A 14,019-nucleotide genomic window follows, 5' to 3' on the forward strand; every position below is an offset into this window, starting at 1 on the left:
TAGCAACACACAATTTTTTTCTTTTATGCGAGTATAAACTATTTATATGTTGTTTTTCTTTAATGAAACTTGCATTTCATAATTTGTACAATTTGTCTCATGATAGTCACTTGGTTGGTATCCTTGAGATCAATTTTAACATGAAAATAGTGTATTTGTTATATTCAACCTTCCTCTAAGACATACACAATACTTTATACACCATGAATGTAAGCGAAATTATTTGTTCAATATGATTCGAAATAATGTCATCTATTTGGTTAAGATTCGATAAAGTGTCTCATTGTCCTCATAGTTATTCTTGTTCTTAATTGGCATGTAATAGATCTAGAACACAAAGATGTTCTTATGTTTGACTCAAGTCATTTTTAGTAGACAGAAAATTATTGACACTGTTCATTAGGGAAATCTGTCAAGACTAGTGCTTTTAACTTCTTCTTTTTTTGTGTGTGTAGATAGACACACAATAATATGGGCAACTCGTCATGTATCGCAAATTTCCTTCATCATTACTCAATCTTGATTCTCTAGCAACTACTCGACACTGGATTGACAACATCTCAATCGTGATTTATTCCCAATCGAGTTATTTTTTTTTCACAAGTGTGTGTATATATGCATACATCTAGGGTCCTACATCTACCTCCTTTTCTTTTATCAAAACAGTGCATTGTGCATAGGCCGAGATTGATATTTTGTATTGCTTTTCTAGCAAGTAGCACTCCTATTATTATAATTATTTTTTGAAAGGGTAGCACTCCTATTATGCACCCTTGTGTCTTGGGAGACATGTAATGTATCTCCTTCCCATAGAGGAATAACATGGTAATATCCCCGAGGCAAAAGTGCTCTTCTTGGAGAAAGAATTGAGCAACTGTAATTATCAAGCTCTTGAAAGGAGCTTCTAGTAAAGCCACCCACCTCCTTCGCCCCTCTGCCCCTTCTTTTGCTCCATTATTTTTGTACACAGTCTCAGAGAGTCTCACAGACAAAGTGCACCCACACCATTTCAGAAACAAAACAAACTCTTTCTGCGTGTCAAGGGGTAGAGAAGAGAGAAAGAGCTGGCATGGGCCACTGTCAGGTGTCTGCTTTCCACTGCCCACCACCCTCTCCCTCCTCCACACTACTCACCCTGCAACTTTATCAGCCTCTCACTACCACTCCTTTACACTAGGACTTAGACCACCCCCCCCCCCCCTTCTCTTCTTCAAGCAATTATGATATTGATGATGAATGGGCTCTAGAGAGATAGAGAGAGAAGGCAGGCGGAGAGTAAAGAACGTCTCTTTCTCTACTTTCTTAATCTCTACGGAAATGGGCTCGTCCTCTTTCACTACTACTGACTCAGGAGGCAGCTCCTCCTCCCCACCCAACATCAACACCAACACCAACCCCAACAACAACAACTCCACCTCCCCACTCAACGGCCTCAAATTCGGCCGCAAAATCTACTTCGAGGACGGAGCTGCTCCCCCCAAATCCGGGTCTTCCTCCTCCGGGGCCACGCCGCCCAAGAAGCAGCGCAGCGGTGGTGGTGGGTTTGTTCATCAGAGCCAGCCTCCGAGGTGCCAGGTGGAAGGGTGCAACGTAGATCTGAGTGATGTTAAGGCTTACTATTCTAGGCATAAAGTGTGTGCCATGCACTCCAAGACTCCTACTGTTATTGTTGCCGGACTTGAACAGAGGTTCTGCCAGCAGTGTAGCAGGTCAGCAACCCACTTCTACTTACCCCTTTTGCTTGTTTCGTGTTTCAAATCTTTGTTCTTTTTTTTTCTCTCTGTTTCACTTTTTATGTTTTGCCAGTTGTGCGTATACTTTTCAAATTTTAACATGCCAATTCTAGTTTCAAAATACTATATTTAGCTCCACATTTTGTTGTGCTTGGAGATTGTTCATGTGTGTGCAATTGTTTTTGGAACTTGGTGGGGGGGGGGGATTGGGTTTGTTTGCTTTCTGATTGGCTGAGTGTAGTTTAGTTCTTTTTTTTTTCGTTGATTTGTGAAGGTTTTGCCACCTGCATTGATTCTTGCTTGATGGCTTGTTCTGGGATTTTTCCCAGATTGAGTTCTTGAGAGGCTGTATTGTACAAGTTTTCTAGTTCAGGCCCTTTTTCTTTTGGTTTATTGACAAAAATAATTACTTGGTTTCTTTTTGGTTGTGAAAGAGCATCTCCCTTTCCAAAACATATGATGCAAGTATGATGAATTTAGACACCATATATAACTTCTTGGATTTGTCTTTTGCACTCCTTCTACTTAAGGGCAGATATTCAATGATTTTCTTATTATCATGCCACAGAATATCAGGCCCATTTGTTTTGGAAATTCAGACCCTTTTACTGTTCATGGAAATTTTGGGGTCATCTGAATTAACCAATTTCAGGCATGCTATATCGGACCCATTTTTACCTTTGGAGGTTTCCAAAGCTATCTTTTTTTTTTCTGTCTGCGTTACTTTGTTTTGGAAACAGACTCGAGTTTGATAAAGTCTCATCAATACTCCACAATATGACTTCATTCCTACATTTCTATTAATGTGTGGAAACATTTATTTCTTATATTATACATCTAGGTAGTTGGCAATCTGCACTTTTAGTCACTAGTGTTTGTGGGTGAACTAAATCTAGCTACCAGTTACCAGCTCTCTGTTTGTACAAAAAATGTTAAATACATACAAGTATTTGATGTTAGAGAGATTTTAAATACACACTCCAAATCTCTTAATACACACTCATACTTAATACACCACCTATTTCAATTCTCATTCCAATATTTTTACTAAATACACCACATAAAAAACCTAAAATACCATTGAATTAAAAAAATCACAAAATACGTCATTATTTGGATATATAAGGCTACTTTTTACAGTGATTAGTATATTAATATATATATATATATACATTAACATCCTATAGATGTCCATATCGATTATTGTTTGTTCTTACGAATCATTATAGATTGCAATTGTTTTTTTCAAATTCTTTAACCATAAAAATGATAAACAACATGAAGAATATATATATATATATATATATATATTATATAAGAGAAATGGATGAATTGATTGTTTGAAGAAGATGAACATTTCTTTGTTTAAAGAATGTATGAAGATGGAATTTAATAAATGATGAAAAATTATAATTCTTTTTCATGAATTACCTTGTTTTGGACTCTAAAAATAGAAATGATCTTTTTCGGTGAAAATTAAGGAATGAATTGATTGTTTGAATCTCCCACTTAATTTTCCATCAAAATATAAACTAATTTAAATTTTCCTGTAAATTTTATTATTTTAATTGTTTCTAAAAATAAATTCTTAGTTTTGATAATTTAATTTGTTTTTAATTTTCTGAATTATTACATGTCCCTATTTTGGTCATTCAACATACATGCAAAATGTTATTTGAATTATTGAATGATAGGGTGTGTATCAAGAGTTTATGGGTGTGTATTTAAGATCAAGTGAAAAACAAAATCTTTGTTAGAATAGCACCCTATCACAGAAGCTTTGAGTTTACCGCCACAGCTACACAGGTAGATCTTCTAACATATCAGCTGATGTCAAAGATAGTAGATCAGCACAACTACCTTATCTATGTTTAAATCCTGATATACTATTCTAGAGATTTCCTCTTCATAGGAAGAGAACAGCACAACTAGTTTGCTATTCAAGAGATTATAAATCCTTTTGAATGAGTAGGAAATGAACATCCTGGAATCGTAGGAAATAGAACCTGCATTGATGTCCAATACTGAATTCTGCCTCAATAATCTGATAATGAAATATGTATTCCATTTAGTTAAGGTCCAATAGGTGCTGAATTAGAATCCTGGCACCCCTCATGTAAAGTTATGGTGGAGTTCACATGCTGCATCAACACTGAACACCATCAAAAGCAGTTTTCATTCCTACTTGAGAATTGCTTGTAGCTGTGATGTCATATATACTTGACTCAGAAACCTATAGTTTATGGTTGTTCTGAAATCACATATGTGGGAGCTATGCATTTTTTACATGCTGTTTCTGGATGATTTTCCGAATAATCAAGTATACAACTTAATGTGTGATGGTTTTAATATTTTCCTTATTGTAATTTTCTTTACAGATCGCCTAGAATAAACCGTAAAGTTATGACATTTCTTTTTGCATCAGACGTTCAAATTGGATATATGCGATGGTAGTTCATCAATTTAAAGTTAGTTGCCTAGTTACAGTGAAATGTCAACTGTAGAACACCAGTCTGTATATAAAGGCATAGGTGTTACTTGAGAGCTACAAAACTTCGATAGTAAATTTTCGATATGGCAAGTCTGACAGAGAAGATGTACACACCAGTCTCTTGTACAATGAACTCTAACATTATCTATTCAATCTAGCAGAATTTGATTATTAAGTTAGTCAGATGCTCTGTAATTTGTACATTCATAACAGTGTGTTTGATTGTGGAGGTTGGCAATTTGGTATCTGTTTTTGTTCCTGTTGGTAGAGCGACTATCCCTGAATATATGTTTATTAGGATATTTGATTGCAAAATAAGTCTTGCTCTTCCTGCCATGGTTTGTGAAACAACATTTCAATGGTGATATCCGACGAATTCAAGGTCTGATCAGTTGCATCAACATGCACTTAAAAATTAACCTCCCGGCCCTCCACTTAGCCAAACTGCACTTAGAATTGTGTACTGACTTCTATCAGGGTTATGTACTCCAATATGTGTTTTGTTTAGTTCACAAAGTGCTCCGTATTTGGTTGAAAGCTAGTAAGATTAGAAATGAATTTCTCGTATAACAAATTTAATTAATAATCTGATGTCTTTTGTACAGGTTTCATCAGCTTCCTGAATTCGACCAAGGTAAACGTAGTTGCCGTAGACGCCTGGCTGGTCATAATGAGCGTAGGAGAAAGCCACAACCTGGATCCATGATGTCTTCACGTTTTGGCCATCTCTCTTCATCTATTTATGGTAAGCCATTACCACATCATCAGTTAAGTTGTGCACTATATAACATCTGTAAATTGTGCATCATTTAATTTTCTTTTATCTCACTGTTACTTTACTTGGAACTATAGAAAACAGCAGCCGGGTTGGAAGCTTTCTAATGGACTTCACTGCATACCCACGGGCTGAGAGAGATGCAAGAGCTTCAGAGCGGCCACCTGGAAATCAAACTGTCACTGCTACTGGAAAGTTTCTTCAACATCCCTGGCAGAGCAACCCTGAGAATACTCGATTTAATCTTTACCTGCAAGGGTCAGCAGGTGGTACCAGTTATCCTGGTCCTGGAATTCCTCCGGGAGAACGCGTCACAGGAGTTACTGACTCGAGCTGTGCTCTCTCTCTTCTGTCAAATCAACCGTGGAACTCTAGAAACCGAGGTGTTGGCACAAACACCTTCTTAAACACCCAAGGGACACCCATGGCTCAATCAATAGCTAACGTTGGCACCATAAATCCATTTCCAACCACTTCCTGGGGTTTCAAGGGAAATGAGGCTGGTAGCAGTTCCCATGGGATGCTTCCTGATCTGGGTCTTGGTCAAATCTCGCAGCCTCTTAACAGTCATTACTCTGGTGAGCTCGCATTGTCCCAACAAGGTAGGAGGCAGCAAAATATGGAACATGGAAACTCCAGGGTGTACTCCAGGGCTTATGACTCCTCCGGTCAGCAGATTCATTGGTCTCTTTAAAAGTAGCCTTTCAGTGTCAATTTGTTCGGAAACTGTCTGCTTAACTATATAGCTTATTGTTGGGTGGAACCCAAACTGGCTCCGCTTTTATTTTTTTTAAGACTTAAGAACATGATTGATCAGGGTTTTAGCCTTGTAAGCATGAACTGCTTTACTTTGAAACACTGGTTCACTAAGGTGCTGTGCTTGCATGAATGTTGCTTACCCTCAACTGTGAAATAGTTTGACGTAAAACAAGAGCTTCATTTAGGAGCTGATAAATAACCCATCGGTGCTCCACAGATGCTAAGAAGCGAAGGCAAAGAAAAAGAGCTGAACTTCAGAAATTGCATTACGGCCATTAATAACAAAGTTGAAATCGCCGACCTACACTAAGTGATGGGCAAAGTGGGAAAACCCTAGTCCTTGCAGATTTTAAAGCATCTAAGCTTTGTAACCTAAAAAGCTCTTTACAGTAAAGATTCTGAATTCATTTCAAACTATATTGCAGTTCAATGTTAAAACTGCCAAAGAAAAAAGAAAAAGAAATAAGGGCTATGCCAGAGCCAGAAGTCAACTTCATAAGTTACATTCGGCTTCAGCCTCTCAACTAACTACTCTATTTGATAGGTGTAGACAGTGTCGTGGTACTGCCCTCTGGTGTATATGCAATACGAATTCCACATCGCGTACACTATCCCTCATGGGAGAATTGGAGAAGTAGAGAAGAAACACTTGACCGTTACTGCCAGCAGCTTCCTCTGAGGTTGGGGCTAGCTTCAGGCCTGCAGAAAATCAAGGAAGTTCTCTGTGAGCAACTTCACTGCCTTCCTACTGGCTTTTGCCCCGCACAGTTGCATATCAAGCACAAAAATTCCTTCATTCCAAGCAAGTACACCCCATGTCTAAATCGAGCTGCATAACCCCTTCCTTAGTATTCTCTGTCAAACACAGAATAAATTCTGGACATGTCCACACATCAGGATTTAACTTCAGTGATCGTCTTCATCAATTCCAGGACAACTGGATAATAGTTCCTCCATTGATTCATACTGAAATGAAAAGAAAAATTTGTAATTAGACAATCGGAAACACTGGAATTGTATTTCTACAATGCACAATGCACACATGCATTGTCAGCTCAACCTCCTTTGGAAGTAAACATCAAGCCTATGCACAGCCACATACTATGCTTACCTGGCATCCACAGAAGAGGCAGTATTGATGTTCATCTCTCAGTTTCATCAATATTTCTTGTAAATCCTGCAACGAGGACAAACAAATGTCAAGGACAGGTTATTTCGATCAGAAAATATTTTTAAGTCTACTTAGTTATATCAAGTAATAATCAAATGGCAATAATGAGAAGCGGAGTTAAGTAGACCGGAGGCAACACTGCACATGCACAACAGACTGACTGAACGAGCACAGACTAATATCCATACGCAGAGAACGACTCAAATCCTAGTATAAGGAAATATGGAACATCAGAGCTGCAAAAACCAGGACAAGTTTGTTTCAAGCACAAAGCTGAATTTCTTGACCTTCTGAAGTAAGTCCAAGCTCAATTTTAGTCATTATACTAATTTTAACACCATTTCCTTCAAGCATTTCCAAATCTGATTTTAAGTCTCCAGTTTTTCACTTGATCACTAAATATGTAAGAACATCAAAACTTGGAATACCACCAAGTACAGCAATGACAAGCTGGCAACAACTGTATCTAAATTCTTCGAGTACACAGTAATTCGAGTACCATACCTCTTCCGTAATCAGCTCCTCTTCCCCATCCTCTCCCTCCTCCTCACTCTTATCCGGCAACACAACCTCCTTATTCTCCAGCTGCTCCAAAACCGCCTTGGCCTTGTTATAATTAACCACAACTCTCCGAATCTGCCACTGCGACTTCTTCCTGGACCCAAACTCCTCCATCAAGCTCTCCTCATTCCTCTTTTCCTCCTCCCACCTCCTCTCCTCTCTCTTCCTCTTCTCCTTACTCGGATCCTCCCTCCCAATCCCAGCTCTCGACCGCCGAATATCAACCTTCACCGGCTCGGCCCGGCCTGACCCCTCCTTCCCTAGTGCAGTACCCGGTGTATATCCCATTTGCTTCAAAAGCTTGAACCCTACGTTGGACTGCGGAATCGGCGCCTCAATATTCGCCAAGGTTTTCTCATCCTCCTCCTGCTGCTTTCTCTCCCTATCAATCTTACGCTGCTCCTGCCAATTTGGCGCTCTCGGTTTTTTCTTATAGGGTTGCGCAACACTTGAGGCTTTACTATTCGAAACCTATCACAGTTGCACACCATCACAGACTTACATTTACAGCTTTTTCTCACAACGAATCAATTTTTAGCTTAGTTTAAAAACACGATATTCATAGTTACACAATCGAAATTAGGGTTTCTGATTCTTATGCTGAATACTTAACGGATCCAAACAGTGGATTACCTTTTTCGGGAGAGGACCGGAAGCTTCTGGAGGGAGAAACCGAGAGAGGTCCGCCATGTAGTCATCGTCTTCCTCCGGTTCCGCCATAGCTGAGAGCTTTTGATTCTCACCGCGCCTGGAAATTGTTCAATTTTAAGCGCATTGAAGCGGGCCAGGCCGGGTCGGGTTCTGGTCAGGCCCATCTCCCGTTTCGGGTTGTAACGACTTGGAGAAGAGAGGCACGTGCGTATGGGGAGGGAGAAAACGGTTTCGGGTGGTGACGTGGCGCCCAGCTAGCAAAAGCTGCGATAGTCTCTCTGTATTTTCTGCAACCCCCACAACACACAATCCCAAACCCTCTCACGCTTCTTTACCACCTCGACTCTCTCTCTCTCTCTCTCTCTCTCCAAAAGGTTTCAATCGGAAACCCTAGAAATTTCACCGTCGTTTTAGCTCTGATTTCTTCATTTCGATTCGTAAGTTTCTACAGTCCTCTTCACCGATCTACGTTCTAAGCTTTGACTCGGAGCTCTGTTTCGCTGACCGATTCCTTTCATCGTTCTCAGGCGAGACTAGCCGGAGCTTTGAGAATGGAGAAGCAGTACTGGTGTGTGTTGTTCGTAGTGGTTTCCATCGGCGTGGCTCTGGTGGCGGCGCCCGCTGGGGCTTCCACTGATCCTCTTGACGGTAACTTTTCGACTTTCAGGTGTTCTTGATTTTCTTGATGAGATTTGTTGATTTTTTTGTAATTTTGGTGAAAATGATCCTTTTAGTGTTCTTATTTCTCTAGTTAATCGTTAAATTAGTGGAAAAGTATAATGGAACTGAGAAATAAGGTAGATCGGACCTTAAAATTCCGGTGCCGGAAATTAGAGAGAAACAGAGTCTTTCTTTTTTAAGACAGAAACAGAGTCTTTCTTAGTCATGCGCGAAATTGGAGTTTTGATTTAGGTAATTTGAGGTTTAGTTATCTGAGTAGCGAAACAGAAAGGTCACGGAATCTCTGTGATTTCGGGGAAGAACAATTTGGCGGGAAAACAACCGAATCGGTGATCGAGTCGACTTGTGTTGACTCAGAGATGGCCTCTGACCCCGAGTTAGAACAGTTAGGTTCACGACAAAAGTTGTTAGGAAGAAACGACATGTCGTATTTTGTAGTATAGATTCGAAAGAGTGTTGAAAGTTGAAACTTGAAATGCGATTCAGTCCTTCACTCTCTTTAATTTTAAGTTGATTTATTCATGTATTCGATTATATTGTTTAAAGATTAAAGAGACAATGAGATGCTCCTTTTCATTTTCCAGAGACATGGTTTTTATTATCATTTATTCGTGCATTTTGGTTTCCAATATTTGTTGTCAGATTCCGAATTTTGATAGGAATTCTTTGAAATGTGAGGTGAATGTGAGTTATTGGTCGATTCAGCGTTTGATGTCAGGTGCAAATTGAGTTATTGGTAATTTAGTTTCTACTACTGTTGCATGTTCAGGCCTTACATGCACACAACCTGTTTGATGAAAGTTCACTGTAGTCATCCAGTATATACTATTGACTATCTTATCAATTACATCATACATTTTGATACATTTGCTCCCTTATCAGTCATAGCTTTGAGAGATCTTTACAAGACGCTCAACCAACCGCCACAGCTGGCTGGTTGGAGATTGGATGGTGGGGATCCTTGCGATGAATCATGGCATGGAGTGCTGTGTTCTGGCTCTTCAGTAATATACCTGTAATGCACAAGACCTTTAGCCATTAATAGTGATTCTGTATCCTTTTACTATAGTGCTGTATCACGAAGAGCTAACTTCCACTTTGATCTTATGTAGTAAACTAAATGGTCTAAACCTATCTGGGTATGTTACTCCTGAGATCTACAATCTCTACAGTTTGAAGCAACTGTAAGTGGTTTTACTGTTTGTCTTTCTTCTCAACTTACCATTGTAATGAAAGCTACCTTCTGCTGAATCTTTTCATATTTCTTCTTCAAGGGATATTAGTTCCAATAGCATTGATGGTGAAATTCCATATGTCTTGCCTCCTAATGCGACTCATATGTGAGTGATATGCCTCGTTCATATAATTGTTTAATTTACTTATTTAGAGGTGTGATAACTTTGGTACCTCGTGTCTGCAGAAATATGGCATACAACCATTTAATCCAGAACATTCCCCCATCCTTACCTGGCATGAAAAGTCTCCGACACTTGTGAGTTACTTATTCACTCACAGCTAATATTCTGGTTTTCATTACTTATTTACAAGTCTCCGACACTTGTAAATTCATAATCTAAATTTATTTTTTAATGTGCTTTCATCTTATATTTCCTTTTTAATGCAGGAACCTAAGTCACAATCGGTTGTCTGGACCTATTGGCAATGTTTTTACTGGCCTACAGAATCTAAGAGAAATGTATGCTTACTTCACATAGTTATTTAATATTTTACTTGAGTGACATGCAATAAGCTAGTTGGTGGGGAATGATCTCCTCATCACTCACTAAAATGTTGCTTTGAATAGCTTTGCTGATATTCTATTTGTTGAGATACCTGATTACAAGTTTGGAAGATGCTCAGAAAAAAGTAATATGAATGTCTTTCTTATGATTTTTCAGGGATCTGTCATACAATAACTTCACTGGAGATCTGCCAAGTTCATTTGGGTCCCTTAAAAATCTCACTGGACTGTGAGTTTTCGTTTTTCTTTTAGTCAAGTTCCTATACTTTTGCGTATGGGCATATCACATTTAATTGTTCATTCGGTGTATCTGCAGGTTCTTGCAGGATAACAAGTTTACTGGTTCAGTTGCTTACCTCGCTGAACTTCCACTAATCGATCTGTATATCTCTACTTGCATTCTCTTTGTAGCGTTTTATATTTTCATTGGTATTTTGTTTTGATTTCTTGACACTTTCTTTGGTCAGGAATATCAAAGATAACTATTTCAGTGGTATTATCCCCCGTCATTTTCAGTCCATACCAAATTTATGGTAAGTGATCAACTAATGGTTATCTCTTCTCTGTCTGTAATTCAATTAAAGAAGTACACATCAAATGTTGATTTCCTTTCAGGATTGGGGGAAATAGTTTTGATCTGCCAGGGGACAACTATCCACCCTGGAATTTCTCTCTAGGGACACAGGGAACTGTAACTGAACAGAACATCCACCCCCCTCCAGCAACTCAGTCAAGTGCCATGGAGAAGAGCAAACCCTCTACCAAAATAGGTGGACACAAGAAGAAGAGGCTTGGCCCTGGAGGAATAGCTTTTATTCTTGGTGGAGGAACTCTTGTCGCATCATGTGTGGCACTTTATGTTGCACTCCATGTCAAGAAATCACGTGCACAGAGGCTTATAACCTTGGTGCGCAATAGTAGTTCAAGCCACTCTTTCTCAGTCATAAATCCGGCTAAAGGTGAAATTTTATTCACTTAGATACATAATATGTCAACTACATTATTATTTCAATGATTGAAAGTGCATAGTATTGTGCTGATACTAAATATGTACCTGACTTTTGTGACTTCTTATTTTTTGTAATGAGCCACCCTGGCGAACACGATTTTATCAGAAACCAAAATTATAATTGCATCTAGTATCATCTCAGGTATCACAATGATTTCAGCTGTGATAGAAAGGTGATAGTATTATAGCTGCATGATTTTTGACACACTGAATTTTCGAGACATTGATTTTAAGGACATATTTAAACCAACTGCAAAAATCTTATTATAATATATGATAAATGACACAAATGATAGATTTTTGATGAATTATTTAGTAACGTTTTGCACTGCATTATTACTTAATGTCTTTTAACTTGATCCCTTTATCTGGTTCTCAGGTAGTCCTATGAGTGCACGAGAAGAAAGCCCACCTGTACTGACTTTCACGTCACCCATTCTGCTTCCAAGGCGCCTACCTCCAGTTTATCATAGCAGAATTGAGAAAAGTAGAAGAAAAAGCTTCTCTGATAAATACAGATTCCCAGTGAGAATCAAACTATATACTGTGGCAGAGCTTCAGTCAGCTACGAACAGCTTTATGGAAGAAAACTTTCTGGGCCAAGGATCTCTTGGTTCTGTCTACAAAGCCGAATTTCCTGATGGCCAAGTACAAACCTGATTTTTTTTTCCTTTAGATTTATTGTACACACTTAGAGTAACATTCAACATTTTGAATATTATGAGAAATATCTGACTGCAATTCCTTTGTTTTAGATTTCGGTCGTAAAGAACATCAAGATGTCTGGACTCTCTTTCCATGAAGAAGAAAAATTCCTGGATCTTGTTTGGACTCTTTCACGTTTGAAGCACCCAAATATTGTACCACTTCTTGGCTATTGTGTGGAGCATGGACAACATCTTCTTGTGTATGAATATGTCAGAAATTTAACCCTTGATGAGGCACTGCACAGCGATGCATACAAACCCTTGTCCTGGGGCCTTCGTCTCCAGATTGCTCTTGGTGTTGCTCAAGCTTTGGAGTAAGCTCCCTATATTGTTCTCAGATAAGTTCATATACTGCATACTCGTATAGATTTGAATGAGTGTCTTTGCTAATGACATTTCACTTCTCAGCTATTTGCATTCTACATTGTCGCCTCCAGTTGGTCATGGCAACTTGAAGAGTGCCAATATCTTGCTTGCTGAAGACCTTGCTCCTCATATCTGTGACTGTGGGCTTGCTATTTTGAGGCCACTTACAAGCAATAGTCTTAAACTAAAGGTATACACGTTCAATAATTCCAGTTTTAATATTGAATTGGAACGTAAATGTGATGATTTTCTACTCCCTTTGCTTATACAACTTTGATGCAAACATTTTCCATTGAACTTCTTAAAACTAAACGGTCATTGCTTCTTAAAACACAGGCTTCAGAAGATGCTATTGGCGACACGGGCTACATCGCACCTGAGCATGGCCTACCAGGATTTGATAACATAAAGAGTGACATATATGCCTTTGGAGTGCTGCTTTTGGAGCTCTTGACAGGAAGGAAACCTTTTGATAGGTATTCATTTTTCATGAGCCTTTCTTCTGTTTAAAAATACTATTACCATGTTTTTCGGTTCTAAACAGTGTTCCTTTGTTTATGACATAGTTCAAAACCAAGGGAAGAGCAATCGCTGGTGAAATGGGCTTCATTGCGGCTTCATGACTTTGAGAGTCTGGAAGAGATGATTGATCCAGGCGTTAAAAGAACATGTTCCTCCAAGGCTCTGTCAAATTTTGCTGATATTATCTCCCTCTGCATACAGGTAAAAGCACATTGGATTCTATGACACAACTTAACTTCTGTGTAGCAATATGTAAATTCGTCAATGAATATTTCTTACTTGTTTGACAAAACTAAACTGTTCTCTGCGTCACTGAAACTTGAACAGCCAGTGAAGGAATTCCGTCCACCAATGTCTGAAGTTGTGGGATCTCTCTCACAGCTGATACTGAAGCTCATAAAGGACATACAATGTGGAGCAGATGGTAACCAAGTTGACCCCTTCGACAGATCCTTCCGTTCAACCAACTCTCGCTTCATGGCCTCACCTACATTGACCTATTTTTCCGTTTGAATTAGCCACTAGTGATCAGTACAGGCACAGCTTAATCCACTGTATTGTATGCTTGATTAGAGATGCACTCTAAAATCAGCTCGATTGTTAGAGGCTTGGTTTGTGTGACATTATGCCCTTTCATTCCATACTGTCTTAGCCTTAGGAGGTGTGGTATTCAATTCAAATACCAATCTCAACTAGACAGTTCTTGTCATTCTGTATATTCTACATGACAAATTTCCAGAAAGTTGTGGACCGTATATACTAGTTTGCCAGTCTTTCTTAAAAAGATGGGAAGATTTTGATACAGAAATGAAACAGTTAAGCTCGATAGGGAAACAACACTAGCTTTCTTTG

General features: G+C 38.9%; 3 protein-coding genes across 4 annotated transcripts; 2 read left to right on the forward strand and 1 right to left on the reverse strand.

The window, feature by feature from the left end:
* Positions 1-935: 935 nt before the first annotated feature.
* LOC126800017 (squamosa promoter-binding-like protein 9) lies at positions 936-5,848 on the forward strand. Its single transcript, XM_050527294.1, has 3 exons — positions 936-1,709; positions 4,830-4,969; positions 5,077-5,848. The coding sequence occupies exons 1-3, from the start codon at positions 1,237-1,239 to the stop codon at positions 5,691-5,693; spliced, it is 1,230 nt and encodes a 409-aa protein (XP_050383251.1). The 5' UTR covers positions 936-1,236; the 3' UTR covers positions 5,694-5,848.
* Positions 5,849-5,915: 67 nt separating this feature from the next.
* LOC126800030 (uncharacterized) lies at positions 5,916-8,220 on the reverse strand. The gene is made up of 4 exons (XM_050527315.1): positions 8,124-8,220; positions 7,434-7,961; positions 6,870-6,935; positions 5,916-6,724 (listed from the first exon to the last, which is right to left on the reverse strand). The coding sequence occupies exons 1-4, from the start codon at positions 8,208-8,210 to the stop codon at positions 6,665-6,667; spliced, it is 741 nt and encodes a 246-aa protein (XP_050383272.1). The 5' UTR covers positions 8,211-8,220; the 3' UTR covers positions 5,916-6,664.
* A 1,244-nt stretch (positions 8,221-9,464) lies between these two features.
* Positions 9,465-13,960, forward strand: LOC126800005 (protein STRUBBELIG-RECEPTOR FAMILY 2). 2 transcript variants are annotated; one of them, XM_050527275.1, is made up of 16 exons: positions 9,465-9,540; positions 9,705-9,837; positions 9,935-10,006; positions 10,097-10,162; positions 10,243-10,314; positions 10,447-10,518; positions 10,721-10,792; positions 10,880-10,945; positions 11,031-11,096; positions 11,179-11,522; positions 11,952-12,220; positions 12,328-12,593; positions 12,688-12,835; positions 12,982-13,121; positions 13,212-13,368; positions 13,495-13,960. In XM_050527275.1, exons 1-16 carry the CDS (start codon positions 9,534-9,536, stop codon positions 13,678-13,680), a joined length of 2,136 nt encoding a protein of 711 aa, XP_050383232.1. In that variant the 5' UTR covers positions 9,465-9,533; the 3' UTR covers positions 13,681-13,960. The 2 variants fall into 2 exon arrangements, with proteins under 2 accessions (XP_050383232.1, XP_050383231.1); XM_050527274.1 differs by lacking the exon at positions 9,465-9,540 and having other exon boundaries at positions 9,587-9,837.
* The last annotated feature ends 59 nt before the right edge of the window (positions 13,961-14,019 follow it).

This window comes from Argentina anserina, chromosome 6 (genome assembly GCF_933775445.1).
Source record: "Argentina anserina chromosome 6, drPotAnse1.1, whole genome shotgun sequence".
Lineage (NCBI taxonomy): Eukaryota > Viridiplantae > Streptophyta > Magnoliopsida > Rosales > Rosaceae > Argentina > Argentina anserina.

Excerpts from the sequence above, each read along its gene's own strand:
- LOC126800017 (XM_050527294.1), top strand. The coding sequence starts at position 1,237 with ATGGGCTCTAGAGAGATAGAGAGAGAAGGCAGGCGGAGAGTAAAGAAC. Across the intron at positions 1,710-4,829 it reads TTCTGCCAGCAGTGTAGCAG|GTTTCATCAGCTTCCTGAAT; the intron begins GTCAGCAACCCA and ends TCTTTTGTACAG. Across the intron at positions 4,970-5,076 it reads TCTCTCTTCATCTATTTATG|AAAACAGCAGCCGGGTTGGA; the intron begins GTAAGCCATTAC and ends TTGGAACTATAG.
- LOC126800005 (XM_050527274.1), top strand. The coding sequence starts at position 9,599 with ATGCACACAACCTGTTTGATGAAAGTTCACTGTAGTCATCCAGTATAT. Across the intron at positions 11,523-11,951 it reads AGTCATAAATCCGGCTAAAG|GTAGTCCTATGAGTGCACGA; the intron begins GTGAAATTTTAT and ends TCTGGTTCTCAG. Across the intron at positions 12,836-12,981 it reads GCAATAGTCTTAAACTAAAG|GCTTCAGAAGATGCTATTGG; the intron begins GTATACACGTTC and ends CTTAAAACACAG.
- LOC126800030 (XM_050527315.1), bottom strand. The coding sequence starts at position 8,210 with ATGGCGGAACCGGAGGAAGACGATGACTACATGGCGGACCTCTCTCGG. Across the intron at positions 7,962-8,123 it reads CCGGTCCTCTCCCGAAAAAG|GTTTCGAATAGTAAAGCCTC; the intron begins GTAATCCACTGT and ends CAACTGTGATAG. Across the intron at positions 6,725-6,869 it reads GCCTCTTCTGTGGATGCCAG|TATGAATCAATGGAGGAACT; the intron begins GTAAGCATAGTA and ends TTTTCATTTCAG.